The 16,110-nt window shown below is 40.1% G+C and overlaps 1 protein-coding gene across 1 annotated transcript in view; it reads right to left on the bottom strand.

Annotated features, from left to right (window-relative positions):
* fstl5 (follistatin-like 5) overlaps positions 1 to 16,110 on the bottom strand; it is a 160,889-nt gene that overhangs the window by 97,095 nt on the left and 47,684 nt on the right. Inside the window, exon 4 of the mRNA XM_020622822.1 lies at positions 9,304 to 9,552. Within this exon, the coding sequence (XP_020478478.1) occupies positions 9,304 to 9,552 (249 nt within the window). The remainder of the gene's footprint in view (positions 1 to 9,303; positions 9,553 to 16,110) is intronic.

Here is a 16,110-nt window from a genome sequence, read left to right as displayed (position 1 = left end):
ACCCTAGACATTTTGTCTACTTTCTTATAACAAAAGTTTTTATCTATGTACAAGGCCACACCACCTCCCATCTTATTCTCTCTGTTTGTGCATACCAAGTCATAGCCATCAAGGTCAAAATCCATTCCCCTTACAGTGTTAATCCAAGTTTCAGAAATAGCAATTATATTAAAAGAATGTTTTAGACTACTAAGATAATGTTTTATACTCTGAAAGTTTGCGTATAAACTTCTGCTATTAAAGTGAATTAGTGATAATTTGTTTTCAGTCTTGACATTGCTGTTAAACTGCTCATTCGTGTAACACTTGCAGTTATTTTCAGAGTTCTTAAAAAAGTTTTTTTCAGGGTCAAAATCATCGTCTGGTTCATGATAATGAATGTCAGTATTTCCAATAGTGTTCAGTTCCAGCTCCCGTCCCTCAAAGACTATTAACTTCTGTAACAAATCACTTGCCTCATTCCGTACATGGGTCATGCTTATTGTTGTTGGTTCCAACGCTCATCTGCCGTCGCAGATATCAATCTTCATACATCTGAGGGTCCAGCAACCCCTTCATACTCTCCTTGTCTCGGCATACTGGTCCTCGGCGTGCTGGTCATGGGTCCTGGATTCTGGTTCCGAGGTCGGGTCACTAATCGATCATACCGCCGGAACGCGATGTCTCCCCTCGCCCTGGCCTCCCTTAACTTCGGCATCAACTCCCTTCTTCTCTTCCTCACAGACTCGGTGTAATCTTCATTTATATAAATGTTAGATCCTTTAAGCTTCTTTGCTTGTTGCAATATGTGTGCCTTATCTTTCTCTTTCATCAACTTTACCAACACCGCCCTCGGACCACGATCAGAAGGTTTCCCGACCCTGTGAGCCTGCTCCATCTCAATTTCTTGATGAATCTGCAGATTATTCTTCAGAATCTCCTTCACTTTGCATTCCGCTTCCGACCAGCTTTCTCCAGCTGTCTCCTTGATTCCCTCAAAGATCAAGTTTTTTCGCTTGGACTGTGCTTCCAATTGCTCCATTTTGTCCGTTATAGTTATTAAACTCTCACACGTTTTGTTGACGTCATCCCTCATCTCCTTGGTTTGTATTTTCTGTTCACCCATGGCTGCTTTAATCACATCCACCTCTCGCTGGGTAAACTGCAAATTCGTTTTTATCTCCTGTATTTCTCTGGTCATGTCGTCAAATCTCTTGTCATGTCGTCAAATCTCTTGTTGTCTCCATAATTAGTTGCACGAAGCTTTTGAAGTTTTCCTGCTGTTGGTTCATCAGCGCGATGTACATCTGTTTCTGGTTATCCACAATGTCCAATACTTGCTCCGCTCTGTGTTACATTTCTTCTGCCTCCATATCCTCATTCGCTTCTGATTTATTAGCTATTCTCCCTCTTTGAGGCATTTTAATAGTTGTAGAGCTTGTTCAAAGACTTGAAAGTGTAGAACAGACAGGAGGAGCACTAAAGACGTCTGCTCTCGCTTTCAACCCCTGAAATTAATCGTGCTGCAGTAGTCAACACGAACATTTAGCCAGCTGCCACAGCTGTGAGGATGTAGCTATGTGCAAAATTCTAAATAAATTCTAAAATGTGTTAGAGAAAATATTAGAATGAAGGTTATATTTTATTTCTCCAAATTCAAAGAGATAAAGCCTATACAGTATAAAGCCTGGAAAACAATTAATGCCCAGTTCAGACTACACAATTTAAACCCGATAACAGCCCAACATGACAATCACAGGGCCATGGAACTGACAAAGAGCATTGGACATGACAATCAATCAGTTTGTCATAATAAATGACAACCGATGTTGCGTCCGGGACACCTCACGGTGTCTCGACACAAAGTCTGGCATGTCAGAATTTGTTTCAGTATCTATGACGCGGGCCAATGCTGACAAACAGGAGCATGGATCGCTCTTCTGTTTACAACTTTTTGCACCCCACAGATGGGTCCATGGTTTGGACGGGGGGGTCAGGGTGGGGGGGTGGCTGGAGCCCAGCAGACATTGGACTGGTCACCAGTCTGTCTACATCTCAGCCCTGTGGTCAACAACCACACACATTCACACTCACTCCCACGGGCAATTTAAAGTTGCCAATTAACCTAAGCTGCATGTCTTTGGACTGTGGGAGGAAGCCAAAGTACCCGGAGAGAATGCATGCAGGCACAGGGAGAACAAACTTTGCACAGAAAGGCCCCAAGTCTCGAACCTGGAACCTTCTTGCTGTGAGGTGACGGTGCTAACCACTGCTCTGCTGTGCCGCCTAGCGACCATGGTATCAGACAAAAAAAAAAAAAAAAAATTATTCATGTAGCCTGAACCAGGCATAAGTCAGCTACTATTTCTAGTAATGTCTTATTTTCGTGTTTGATGAGTTGGTCTCAGACAAATTAATCAATGGTCAGTGGTTCTTGCAATCTTAATGATCCACTGGTCAAGATTTAAATGAGGAGCTTGTGCTTTGGCAGTGCTGTCAAAGACAATGCCAAGTCTTGCACAGAGGTCACAGGAATAATGGCACCAGAGAGTCATTAAAAGAAAGCAAGAATGCACAGGAGGTTCTGAAGCCCTTTACTGTACACAAGCTGATCTCACTGGTGTGTCTCTCCAGTGAGAAAGGCACAGACACATCGTTAAGGTAAAAGGTCTCTAGAGGTCGGCAGCTATGATGCTTCAATAAGCATGTTTTTCTTGGCAGAGCCCTGGGGGGTCATCCCCAAAGAGTTTGTTCTACTGAGGCGCCAGGGAAGCAGTTAACAACCAAAACACTGTAGTTCAACAAGCCCTACTTTTAGAGATACAGCCTAATTACAGATGCTTATTATTGTTCTGAGGGATATAAATCTGTTTTGGTTCAAAATACTGCATATAACTGTGCTATACAGTTATTTTAAAATGTTTTAATTCTAAAAACAAAGGCATGACTGTATTTACAAGCAGGACTGTGTACAACAGTACCCGCCCCTCATCAGGAATATTAAGTGTGACATTACATCCTAATGAGGGCAGAATGAAAACTTTCATGATTTAATATTGTAGTCATTTTGCTAAATTACTTAAGATCTATAAACTGTGACTCAAACACATGCATGATTTTCTTGTTTTAATATATATCATTATTACATTCAGTGTAGCTCATTGCACCTACAGTATATGAAATTAGTTGGATGTACTAGATGACCTTTCAAAACTGCATGACTGGTAAGTGAATGGTCATGCACTGATATGTGCAAAATATTTGTCCTTTAACATGTTTTAGATTTGATAATGCCTAGATCCTCGTACAATGTATCCTTCCTTAATGTTTTTTGGTGACTCTGAAGTCTGCAGTTGGCTATTTTACTTTAGAACAGATATGACAATCTAACATAAAAAAAAAAATTATTCATGTAGCCTGAACCAGGCATAAGTCAGCTACTATTTCTAGTAATGTCTTATTTTCGTGTTTGATGAGTTGGTCTCAGACAAATTAATCAATGGTCAGTGGTTCTTGCAATCTTAATGATCCACTGGTCAAGATTTAAATGAGGAGCTTGTGCTTTGGCAGTGCTGTCAAAGACAATGCCAAGTCTTGCACAGAGGTCACAGGAATAATGGCACCAGAGAGTCATTAAAAGAAAGCAAGAATGCACAGGAGGTTCTGAAGCCCTTTACTGTACACAAGCTGATCTCACTGGTGTGTCTCTCCAGTGAGAAAGGCACAGACACATCGTTAAGGTAAAAGGTCTCTAGAGGTCGGCAGCTATGATGCTTCAATAAGCATGTTTTTCTTGGCAGAGCCCTGGGGGGTCATCCCCAAAGAGTTTGTTCTACTGAGGCGCCAGGGAAGCAGTTAACAACCAAAACACTGTAGTTCAACAAGCCCTACTTTTAGAGATACAGCCTAATTACAGATGCTTATTATTGTTCTGAGGGATATAAATCTGTTTTGGTTCAAAATACTGCATATAACTGTGCTATACAGTTATTTTAAAATGTTTTAATTCTAAAAACAAAGGCATGACTGTATTTACAAGCAGGACTGTGTACAACAGTACCCGCCCCTCATCAGGAATATTAAGTGTGACATTACATCCTAATGAGGGCAGAATGAAAACTTTCATGATTTAATATTGTAGTCATTTTGCTAAATTACTTAAGATCTATAAACTGTGACTCAAACACATGCATGATTTTCTTGTTTTAATATATATCATTATTACATTCAGTGTAGCTCATTGCACCTACAGTATATGAAATTAGTTGGATGTACTAGATGACCTTTCAAAACTGCATGACTGGTAAGTGAATGGTCATGCACTGATATGTGCAAAATATTTGTCCTTTAACATGTTTTAGATTTGATAATGCCTAGATCCTCGTACAATGTATCCTTCCTTAATGTTTTTTGGTGACTGAAGTCTGCAGTTGGCCATTTTACTTTAGAACAGATATGACAATCTAACATCATCAGCTCATCTACAGTAAATGCTGAAACAAAACCCCAACAGCGTGACACAGTAGCAAAGTAAATAATATAGTGCATCCATACAGTAAGTAGTAATAACAAAATGAGAAGCTCAAAAAAGGTGTGGTTTTCTAAATGTATGATCTCCCAAATAATTGGATGCACTGAATGCACTGAAACCACTTGCTTGATGTGCCACAACCTCAGCCCTAATCATCTCCACTCGTGGCAACTGCCTGCGGTAAAGATTGCTCGCCTTCATGCACAGAGTTCCCTCTGCAGATTGGACAGGCATTTGTGCACCACTTAATTTTCAATCATATCTGATCCTGTCTTAGTTGCCATGCAATGAAAAGGGAAAATGACGGTCACATGCTCTCCCTGGTGCTAATGAGAAGCTTCACTCAATGAGTGTCATTTTTTTTTATCCTATCCTCCACAGCTGAGAAGGTGTGGCTGACACGGCCTGTCCATTTACAACACAAATCGATACAGCAACCCAACTTCTCTGCATTTAGATGTTGGTTCAAAAGCAATAATTTCCAGTGGCCTGAAATGTGTTCGCACAAGGTACTAATTGATCAGTTTGGCAGATCTGTCAAATTAATATCAAGCAGAATCTTTTCTGTAATTCTGAGATGTCAATACAATAACTGAATGCAGATGATTGTACAACTTCATGACTTCCTCAGACCACTTTTTGGTAGGTACTGCCCACTGCATATGAGAATGTTTCATAGGACACTGTTGCATATACAGAGTATAATGTTTGTTTGTTTTTTACATTTAAGCTATTTTGTAAAGCTTCTTTTTCTGCACACTAACACCAGACTGTCCTCTTGGGGATTAATGAAGTATTCTATTTATCTAACACGCCACAAGACTTGCCAGCTTGGAGATGCTCTAACGTAATCATCTTGCCGTCATAATTTGGCCCCTGTCAAAGTTATGCTTGCCCATTCTTCCTGCTTCCAACACAAGAACTGACTGTTCGCTTGCTGCCTCATAGATTCCACCTCCTGGCAGGTGCCATTGTTAAAATCAATGTTATTCACTTCAGCTGCCAGCATTTTAATGTTGTGGCTGATCAGTGTACATTACAACCTGTTTAATATATTGGAAGGAAGCCCCTGTGCTGTAGTAATGACAAGATTTCCATGCAGCAACAGAATGAACAACTTAATCTTCAAAGTCACAGTAGCATGTGATTATAATCACAATGTTTAGATGAATCCCTATGATGTACAGTATGTACAAGAACAGACATAGTATTGCTATATTTACATTTTCTGTTCATTATATACAAAATGTGTCGGCTGTGACCAACTGATCACACATACTGGCAAAAACTGGCAGTATGAAGCTAAAAATTCATTTTGAATTCATTATGTCTAAATGGCAGAGTGCAGTACCGCCTTGGAAAGAAATGGCAATCTTTCCAAATGCAGTTTCATATTTAAAGAGATTTTAAACAACAAAGCATTGAGCCAGTGCATATGTTTGACAAGTAATGTGCCACAACATACTGTAAAGTGTTTAACAAATGGCATCACTGTTACTGTACCAATTTCACCAGGCATCATCATCATCATCATCATCGTCTGGGGACCATTCACATATGAAGAAATTTCCACAGCAGTCCAAACCAAAGCGGTGAACTGACCAGTCAACAGACACTGGCCTCTCTTGATCCAACTGCTAATGTGGTTCAAGGGAAATGACTTGCTTTCTACCAAATTTAATTGGAAACTGTTACATAAATATCAGAGTAACTGACACAGACATAGGGGCCAATGAGACCCAAAACATAATTTCCTTGGTGGAAGTAACTTAAAGCGAACTGAAAGAAAATCATTATTTTTGCTGTGATGAGTATGTACTGTATCTTCATAGGTAAAATTAACCCATTACCTGGAGGACAAATAATCATGTGACAATTTATATGCCACTGAGGGCAAATTCCATCTTAAGCACCAATAACCCCCAGCTGATACAGTAATTACATCTAGATGTGGTTGTAAGCTCTACTACATTTGCTCAATTATCCGTTTCCTCTGATCACCACAGCGACTTCTGTATTTGCAATAAAGAGACAATTCTCTGCAGCTGTTTACTTTTCAGGCAATCCTTCTGTTTTTCTATGTATTGTAAACAACATTTTAATAATTTGTTGTTTTTTTAATATTTGAAAGTACTGAGAAGAAAATGCTTTTAGCAACAGGTTCCTGTGTTGTTTCCAGGGATCACTCATCCAAAGAGAAATTGAATATATATCAGTTACAGCAAAACAAAACGCCACCTGGACAAAGCAAAGGACAAGATGAGAGAAAAATAGATAGCTGGTGTTTGTGTGTTTTTTTAATTCCTTTCTTTAGTTCCTGATGATCTGATATTGATTGCCTGACACTGGTCAAATAAACTCTGCATTGCGGCTAGATGCTGATTGGGTGTAGAGGGGTTAGTCTGATAGCCCTAATCAACCTCTCTCATGTGCCCTGTGCTGTCACCAGGAATGTATCACTGATCTGAATGCCTTTTTCTGTGATTGGAATGAAACAGATGTTTAGATTGTTAACAATGGCTTATCTACACTGTTCCTGCACAGGCTGCTCTTAATGTATGCCAAGTCACGAGGCTGCTGTTTTGAGATGGTTTGTATGCTGGCTCTTTTCTAATGTAGAGAATTCTAGTAAAAGCTTGTACAAGTTTTTCTCCCTGTAGTTTGTCTTTGTTCATCTTTAAATTGAACATTTCAGCAGTGGAAGAATGAGTACTTGGTAGGAAAGATGTTCTGTTTGTTTTTGTTTTGGTGTTTTATGGCTTTACAATTCGAGGATGTTGCCCCCAAAACTCTCAGTGAAGAGGACCACAGAGAGTTTGTGTGCATCAGTATACACATCCAAAGCCATTCCCAGCTTCCTATGATGTTGCTTTTCAAAGTTAACAAGTGAGCTGGGAAGCCCAGTCAAATCAATGCAGAGACTCAGTCAATTGCTCATGAACATTATAAACATGCAGCCTGTGAGCAGTTTACAGTACATCTATTCCACTTCACCCTCTGTGGAACAGAGGTGCAGAGTTTCAGCTGCTTTTACTTCACTGATATCTGGGTCTCCAAAAGGCAGAGTTGCCTTGTTTCCAGGGTCTAAGAATAATTGGTGTGTTTATGCAATCAATGGTAGAAAGCAGTCAGCCTTCTCTGAGGAAATATGAACAGCACTACTGATGAAGGCGTACATTTCAGAAAAGTGCTATACAACAGGTTTCAGATTTTGTGCTTTGTTCATGTTGCATTCACAACACAATGATATACACTACTGTATTCGTCTATATTTAATGCCAGTTCTAGTATGTTCTACAGTGTCTGTTCTTGGTGTTCCTTCTATAACACTCCCCCAAGGATTCACTAACACCTTTGTTTTCTCTCTGACAAGATGAGAATGCAGATGCTACAGTGCAGCCACTTCTGAGTATAGTTTTACCAACAAGAACCATATGCTTAAAAGCTAACTACGCCCTCAAATTCTGCTTAAAGCCTCTCTCCCAGCATATTTAAAATATACAACAAATAAAGGTGCAGCTTCTTTTAAACATCTATTCCAGTATAATTTTATCAAGCCTAAATAACCGGTACATTTATTTTGAAGGTCTATGGCACAATATTTGACCCCTCAACTCAAATCCAGCTAATAGGACGTCACTCAGACATCAACATAGGCTAGGCATCATTGTGTCAAACTGGATAACCTAAAAGTGAAGATAGCCAGCAGTGAATACAAAATACATCATCGAAGGTCAAGTTCAGACATATGGGAGAAATTAAGTGTGGTTACAGACAGTGAGAACAACGTTATCTGTGGCTTTGCTGCTTGTAAATAGTGCCAAAAAGTGTTAGCATTTAATAGCCGCAAGCCAGGCATGTCCTCACTCACAGCTGCAGAGCCCAGGTGCTGTGTCCATCAACAGGTACTTTTCTAAGAGCACAACGCTGACGCACTTTAAAGTAAATGACTGCACAGCTTAAATATTATTTTAATTACAGGTACGGGTCAGGTCACAGGTCTTACATTAACAGATCAGAGCCAATACAGAGCTTTGTAGGTGCGGGTTTTCAAAATTGGACCCATGCAGGACTGTGGGACAAGGGGAGACCATCCACCGCTCAGCATAGCACTGACACTGACCAGCCATGAGAAGCTACTGTTGGACTTTCTCTTTCTCTGCTGGAGAGACAGGGAGTCTGGCAGAGCACCGACAGTCAATACAAGCATGTTTATGTCTCTTTGAGACAGTTACAGTGTGGATCTGTTGTAGCTGATCTAGCACCTCTACTACAAAAGGCTCTCCAGCGTATATGTCTGTGGGAAAGTGTCTGTATGTAGCACTGCTGTTTATCACAGTTAACATCACTGTTCATCAGCACCAAGTATCTTGTGATCATTTTCATATCCAAGCAGACAGAAAATATCTACATTTAAGCACAACTTTTCCAAGGATATTTCAACAAACACTGATGGGAAAAATGTGCAAAATCTACAAAATACATCCTGCCGAACATTTTTTATTCACTCTAGTTCCTATTTGTGTGTAAAATGATTTTTGTGTATCTTTGGAGTATTACATCAATGGAATGAGCCATGTATGTCTAAGGTAGGAACCTTTGTGACAGTCAAAATGGAAACAACCTACAAAATCAGAGATACTTCAAGTGCATTTAAGGATAGTTTGGCAAAAAATGCTTCAAATGTCCAAATAAACATTTTTATACTTGTCACAGAGTCAATCAAACCCAATCAAATCAATCCACTGGACAACATGCACATCCTTCATTAGGGAAAGGACATCAGCACTTACCTTTGTAGAAGCACTCCTCACTGTGCACGATGCTAATCCTGTGTCCTCTGAGACAGGAGGCACGATGCAGCTCACAATGGTTCTGGTACAGCTTCCCATCTGAACCGCACACTGGTTTATAGTGTGGCTTACAGGTGTCCAAGCACGTGCACTCTCCTTGGCCCGTCTCATGGTTGACCACACAGTGACGTCCCAAGCCACAGTACTTATGTTCACATGGACCTGGATTGTCAGTGTGTCCCATAAAACCTGTAGAAACATACACACAAGAAGAAAGTGTTCCAGTATGACCCCAGCCAGTGACCTATATGTGTCCATCTGCAAAAACAGATGGAAGGTCTGGGTTCAAGCTCTTGTTATAGGCTTCATCTCATTTAGGCAGTGTCAGTCCTTTCAACCCTCAGGGAATCCCCCTTCAATACTGGATGAGGGATTTTCTCATGTCAAAGCAACAGTCAAGTCCATTTTTATGCAAGTCAAATTCACTGCAGCATAGCCACAGTGGGAGTGATTAAAAAATCTGTCCATTTTAGCCAAACTATCACTCAAAATGAGATGCAAAGCAAAACAGTCATTTTTGTCATTCTGTATTGACATGACATGACAAAGTTGTTATATAAAGAGAGCTACTACTTTAAAACAAATAAGCTGATTTTGTTGTTGTTTAGTCTCAGTTTAGACTAAGGGCATATTCACACCAGGCAATCCATACCGTGCCAGTTCATTTGACTAATGTGATCACTCTGAACCATGCCCAGGCATGGTTCAGCATACTGTGCTCTGGCCTGATTGAAGAGGCGTGCCCGGGCACAGTTCAGACGGCCTCGGGCACTGTATGCTCTAGTGTGGTTGCTAACCGTGCCCGGGCACGGAACACTAGCACTTTCCGAGAGCAGTACTTCCCAGGTGCAGCATGCTGATGTTAGTGCGCTCTGAGAGAGCAGGCCAGTGGGAGGGAGGGGGAACAATTGTGCTCGGGCACGATACGAGGCATCCGTGCCTAGTGAGAGTACATCCTAAATGCCATTCTGGGCCAATGAACCCACAATGCATTTACTCCACCTCAGATCATTTTAAGTGTCATCCCAAACCAGTTAGTAGTTAGCTACTTTGTTAAATGTAATACAACCTTGACTGAATAATCTTTGCATCTCTAATATGACATTTAACCTCTGCCTATTATATGAGCGAGATGTCAACTATTTTCTTTAGCAATCTATTAAAATTGAGCAGATTTTTTTTCCAAATTCTTGTTTGTGTTTCCTTGTGAAATATTAGACTATTGTGCCTCTTTAAACCTCAAAAATCATTAAGCAATCTTCATTTTCAAGTCTTTGGTTTACTCACATGTAAATAAATAGCCTATAAGAAAATATCACAACCGGCCATTTTAAAAAGGCCGAAAGACAAAGGTTGGGAACAGCTGGTACATAGTATGTTTACAGTGACAATGTGTCCTACAGCTATCCAGCTAATTTACACCCTCCACCTGGTTGTGTGACTTCATGTGAAATCACACTCCACAGTGAATGACTAGAGGGGAGGGAACAGTTTCTCACACACAGTCACCTTTAGTGATGGGGGCTAAAAGTACTGTATTCATTTGATCTGAAAGCTGAAGGCTTGAAATGAAAAGAAATGGAAAATAAAACGCAGGGAAAGTGTTCTTGTGCAAGACACTTACTGCTGATCAGCTTCAGGGGTGCTACAGAATGACTACTGTGTGGAAGAGGAAGGAAAGGGAGAATTTCCCTGTGGGGTTTAATGGAATAGCTGGAAAAAGGTAATAACAGAGACAAATATTGCAGCTTGTGTGGTATTTCAGCAGCAGCAGCTGGGAGGAGAGGCACCATACAGAATCAGGAAAGAATGGCACAGACTGCAGGATTGAGGATGACTTCATTTACAAAAGTCTTTATGAGAACAAGATTTTTCTTTAGGGAATGATAAGTGTGATTTTCTCTGAGGAGGTGATTCTGCTGTGCTCTGCCTTTCCAACCTGTATGAACACTGACAAGTCTTGACATGCCACAGAACAGTCTGCACAATAACCCATGATCCACATTAAATACATGAGCTTTCTGATTGCAGCTTGCACACTCTCAGATTGCCCTTTGGAAACAGTCCAAGTGGTGGAGGGGCACGTTGAGCAGAGAAAAAAGGATAAAAAAGAAATAAAATAAAAAAAAATCTACCAATAGAGCAGATGCTTCACAAGACTGCACTGATTTATAAAGCTATTAACACAAGGCAATGACTACACAGAAAATATTTCCAGGTTTGTCCTCTATTCTGTTTGTAAAAAGCACACTGTACTGTCATTTAGAAAGCTCATTAACACGTGGTATATCAGCACTTCCTTATTTTAATCACAACACGCATCATTATAATGGCTACAATGAAAGCTAAAATGTTCAAGCACAAATCCACACTGCCCACTACTCTGCATTGCTCATTGCTGGTAAATGAGAGCTTGGCTAAATGCACCTTAACACTTGATCAATTGATTGTTTAACATCAACCCTAATCTTAAAAGCTGCATTCGTTCCCCAAGCCTGGTACATTTTTTGTTCATGGTCATGTGACTCCTTTGAGATCTTGTCAGTGTGTTACTGTGACAATGCTGCTGTGTTGAGGATGTGCACTGCAGCCGGCACCAAATCGTGTGTGATATTTACACATCACAAAATAATCGCTGCTGTTTAGTTGTTTCTATTTTTGCATTTTATGAGGGTTTGATCTCGACAAATGCAGCTGTAGGTGTAGATAAAGTGGGCAATGTGTTTGACAGCCTGTGCACTCCTGTGGGCCACAGTCCAATTCTGGCAAATGATCACTTTTTGTACAACTTTATAAATGCAGTGGTTACAATATATTTTTTACTGTATTATCTTAAACACACACACCATAAAGTTACTCAATGCCTAAAACCAAACCTAAGTTACTGCTATTCAAGGTACAAGCAACAAAGCAAGCACAACTTTGTGAGCGAGGTACTGTGCACCTGACTCCTGCATGGGGCTGTGTAGGCTACTCACCAATAATAGGCTGACAGGTGGATTTATAACATCTTTAGAACCCACAGGCTGAACAAGCATATTTGGGGTCAGTAAATCATTCCTAATAAAATTATTTGCATCTCAATTATTTTTGAGGTTTGGGAAGAAATCAATTCTATATTCTAAATACCAAAACACATTTTTACTTCTCATACTCTGATTCCATTAATATACTGCCAGCTGGAAGGACGAATTTGGTGGGCAGGATATGGGCTGTGGGCACCAGATGACTCTAGCTCAGTTCATGTACTTCCACATCCAGTCATCCACACAAGCGCCTTGTTCACTTCCAAAAAGTTCTGCAGTACTTGTAATAACAAAACGTTGCCAGTGAACACACTGGATTAATCATTATAATTCATCCAAACCATTAACCAATGCAAATTAGTTGCATATGATCACAATTCATTGATGAATGAGCTGCACTATATTTACTCAAGATATGACTATCCAGACAAAAGAAGCGAGGAGCATAAAGACAGGCCTCTACAATCTTTACTCTCACACACGCTGTTTCACTACTGACAATACATATTGATTTGAGGGTGGTGCTTCACTGCATTAATTACGATCAATGATGCATTTGGCTTTCAGTAGCATGGCCTGCTGTTATATAAACTCAAATGAGAAGCAAGATGAACACTGTGCCAGACAGCCTAAGTAGACAGTTATGGTAATGCATTAAAGAAATGGCTTTGCCTCTGAGGGCAGATGCATTACACATATGTAGTTGGTATCAAACAGTGAGCACTTGTTACTTTAGCACAGTTTGCTTCTAGAGAACATGTGTCATCCAGCTTCCAGCTAAAGGCACATTAACTGCAATGTTTTCTTTTTCAAATTAAAGTTAATATCAAACAACATAATAAAAGAAAAAACTTAATGCTTCAATTCAAAGCTTCCTGGGCGTCACTGAAATTCTGAAACTTCACAGCTTTGTGGCTTTCAATTAAATGTGTTCATGAATATCTGAAGCTCAGTTTTAGCAGCTGGACATCAGGGTAAACAAACTGACTTCAAGTGCTCAGCCTCATTCATGTCCCTCACATCTCCCCACACACAGTCCTACATTACCTTCGAGCCATCACAGACGATTTAGACGAGATACAAGTGTGCATACTGTGACCTGATTGGAGCCAGTCAATTTGCTAGTTTATTAATTCCCCCCGGTGCCCAGGCATAATGATTATTCAGGGAATTTGTGTCGCACAGCCAGGCATCCTGTGCCACCAGCAGGGTCAGCGAAGGGCGTAGTCATTCGTTATCTGTATGCACATCCAGCACTCTGGTCATCAGCTGACATCAGAGACAAATGAGGAATTGTTCACAGACATTCATACACTGATGACCTATTGCTTTTTCCAGAGCATGGACAGAAATACATCAGGCTCAATGCTCAGTGTGAACCTGAGGGATTTTAGGAGTCTTCTGAACTGTAATTGTACACCTGTAAACAGCTACTAGGGGCACAGATCACGGTACAATCTCTATAATTCAGTATCTTGCTCAAGGATGTTTCAGCACAACAGCTCGAATGGTGGGTTTGTTTTTACTGTGATGATTGTTTTATTACAATAACTGACAACAAAATGTGTAATAATATATGGTAAAGTGGCTTCAGAAAGTATTCAGACCCCTCACATGTTGCAGATTTCATTCTGAATGGACCAAGTCACCATTTGTTGCCCATCAGTCTGCACTCAAAGCCTTAATGACAAAGGGAAAATGTTTTTAGAATGTTTTGTATTAAACTAATTGAATTACAACCATAGTATAACTGAAAACCATTAGCAAATCCTTCATTAACAGTAAGGTATTAAAATCTAAAATTCGGTTTGATGATATATTCTGTAATAATTTAAGAATTTTAAAAGCAGCAAAGAACAGAATGGCTCTAGATGCAAACCACTATAGTCTGATTGAGCTCATTAAAAACAAGCATGCAGTGAAAATGCACCCTGTGCAGGTAAAATCTTAACTTTTTAGTCCGAGCATGTAGGCAACATCAAGGTCCTGACATATGTGACTCCAGTGTTCACCATTTGAAGGGTATCGTCCTGTAATGCATGCATAATTAGGTGAACACTATGTAAGGGGGTAACAGACGTACATGGCTCACATAATCAGGTTGTCGTGGCAGATGGATCAAAGCCTTGCTATCACAGCACATGACAAGCCTGAGAAAAAACAAAGCACTATAATGAAAACAACCCTCTCTCTTTGTAAAGCAATTTCAGCTGCCGTCTTACATCTGCGGCGCTCACGCTGAATCTAAATGCTCACATCCACTTAAGCAATGTGCCCCAGCGTTTTGAAGCACATTTACACTTGGACATGCATCTCTACTTTAACAAGCTATACTCCATTTGCTATTTATGGCGTGGCTTTTTCCTCCTCTTCCTGAACTAAGAATGTTTGTCTGGTACCCATCTGATATTTTCCATTACAGCAACTCGGAGTCCTGAGGGAGAGCGCAGAGAGCGCTGAACAACAGTCAGAGTCTCTGAGCTCACTCGCTGCGTCGAGCTAAGCTGGCCCACAAGGCCCATGAACAAGAACAAGGGGATGCAAATCTGAATAAACAACTACTAAAACAATGCTTAAACCTTACATGGAACATAAACAACGTCACATCTCCTCTGACAAGCTTACAAGTCGCTCGATGAGTTTCTCTGAGTCTCAGCAAAGGTGAGCAGGTACACAAGTCTGTGTGGAAAGCTGCGTCTACAGCTGCAGGAGCAGTTAAGTGTATTTTTAGCCAACCCATTGTCATGCAAAGAAAACGTTTAATATATTCATGGCTAAAGGTCTGACACCATTCATTCTGTCTTCACACAGGGCTTTCTCCCACAATCACTCAATTAAACTGTGACCATCAGCAGTGTCTAAGGAAAAGTGAGCACCTGAATGTCACCAAAGTATTGGCAACTAAGAATTTCTGACATATTTATGGAGAGAGGAGCTGAATGGTGCAAAAGTAAACTTGATTTGTAGGTATGCATGGTCCTGTAGATTTTATTTAGACTTGCAATAATGGAACAAGTAGAAATTTTGTTGTCTTGTAGCCACTGGAAAGAATCTGAATAAGTGAACAACCCTGCTATAATAGGACTGTCACATAACAGTAAATTCCATAATTTGAGGCTGTAACTCACCCCGGTTTCTGTACTGCATCCTGTCAAGTTAATAACAAAGGTCCCTTTAATTTACTTAAAATGAAGAATGTTTTTTTTTTTTCCTTTTTGTAAGGCTTTGTGTAGTTATCCTTCAGCAATCATTTCAGTCATACCCTAAAACAACTGCACTGCCAAAAAACAGATGGTAGCCTAAGGAAAATTAGGCTATGTCAAAGTTCTGCATTTTACTTTGAGAGGATACTTGGTTTTACTCAACATCTGCAGCTATCATCAACTTAAAACCACAGTTTGAGTGTCTAATAGAATGTTTGCACATCTTAAGTTTATTCCATGTATATAAATGTGAATTTTCCGATCTCAGCCATTAATTTAGAAAGGTCCTGTGCTCTTAAATATGGAGATGTATGCAGCCACTTCAATGGAAGTATTCTTCATTTGGTTAAAAAAAATGTTTTCTGATAGTGTCAGACAGGCAGCCTGTGTTATCTTCAACCTTACACACATCAAGTCAAACACTAATTTCTATCTGCCTCCAAGCTGTAGACCTGCTGAAAGACCTGTATCCATCAGTGCAGTTAGGGAGGTGTTGTTTTATCACATGCTAAAACGCT

The sequence above is a fragment of the Monopterus albus genome, unplaced genomic scaffold, assembly GCF_001952655.1.
Source record: "Monopterus albus unplaced genomic scaffold, M_albus_1.0 scaffold289.1, whole genome shotgun sequence".
Classification (NCBI taxonomy): domain Eukaryota; kingdom Metazoa; phylum Chordata; class Actinopteri; order Synbranchiformes; family Synbranchidae; genus Monopterus; species Monopterus albus.
The sequence above is the reverse complement of the archived record's forward strand: the minus strand, read 5'-3'. Positions and strand labels throughout refer to the sequence as shown.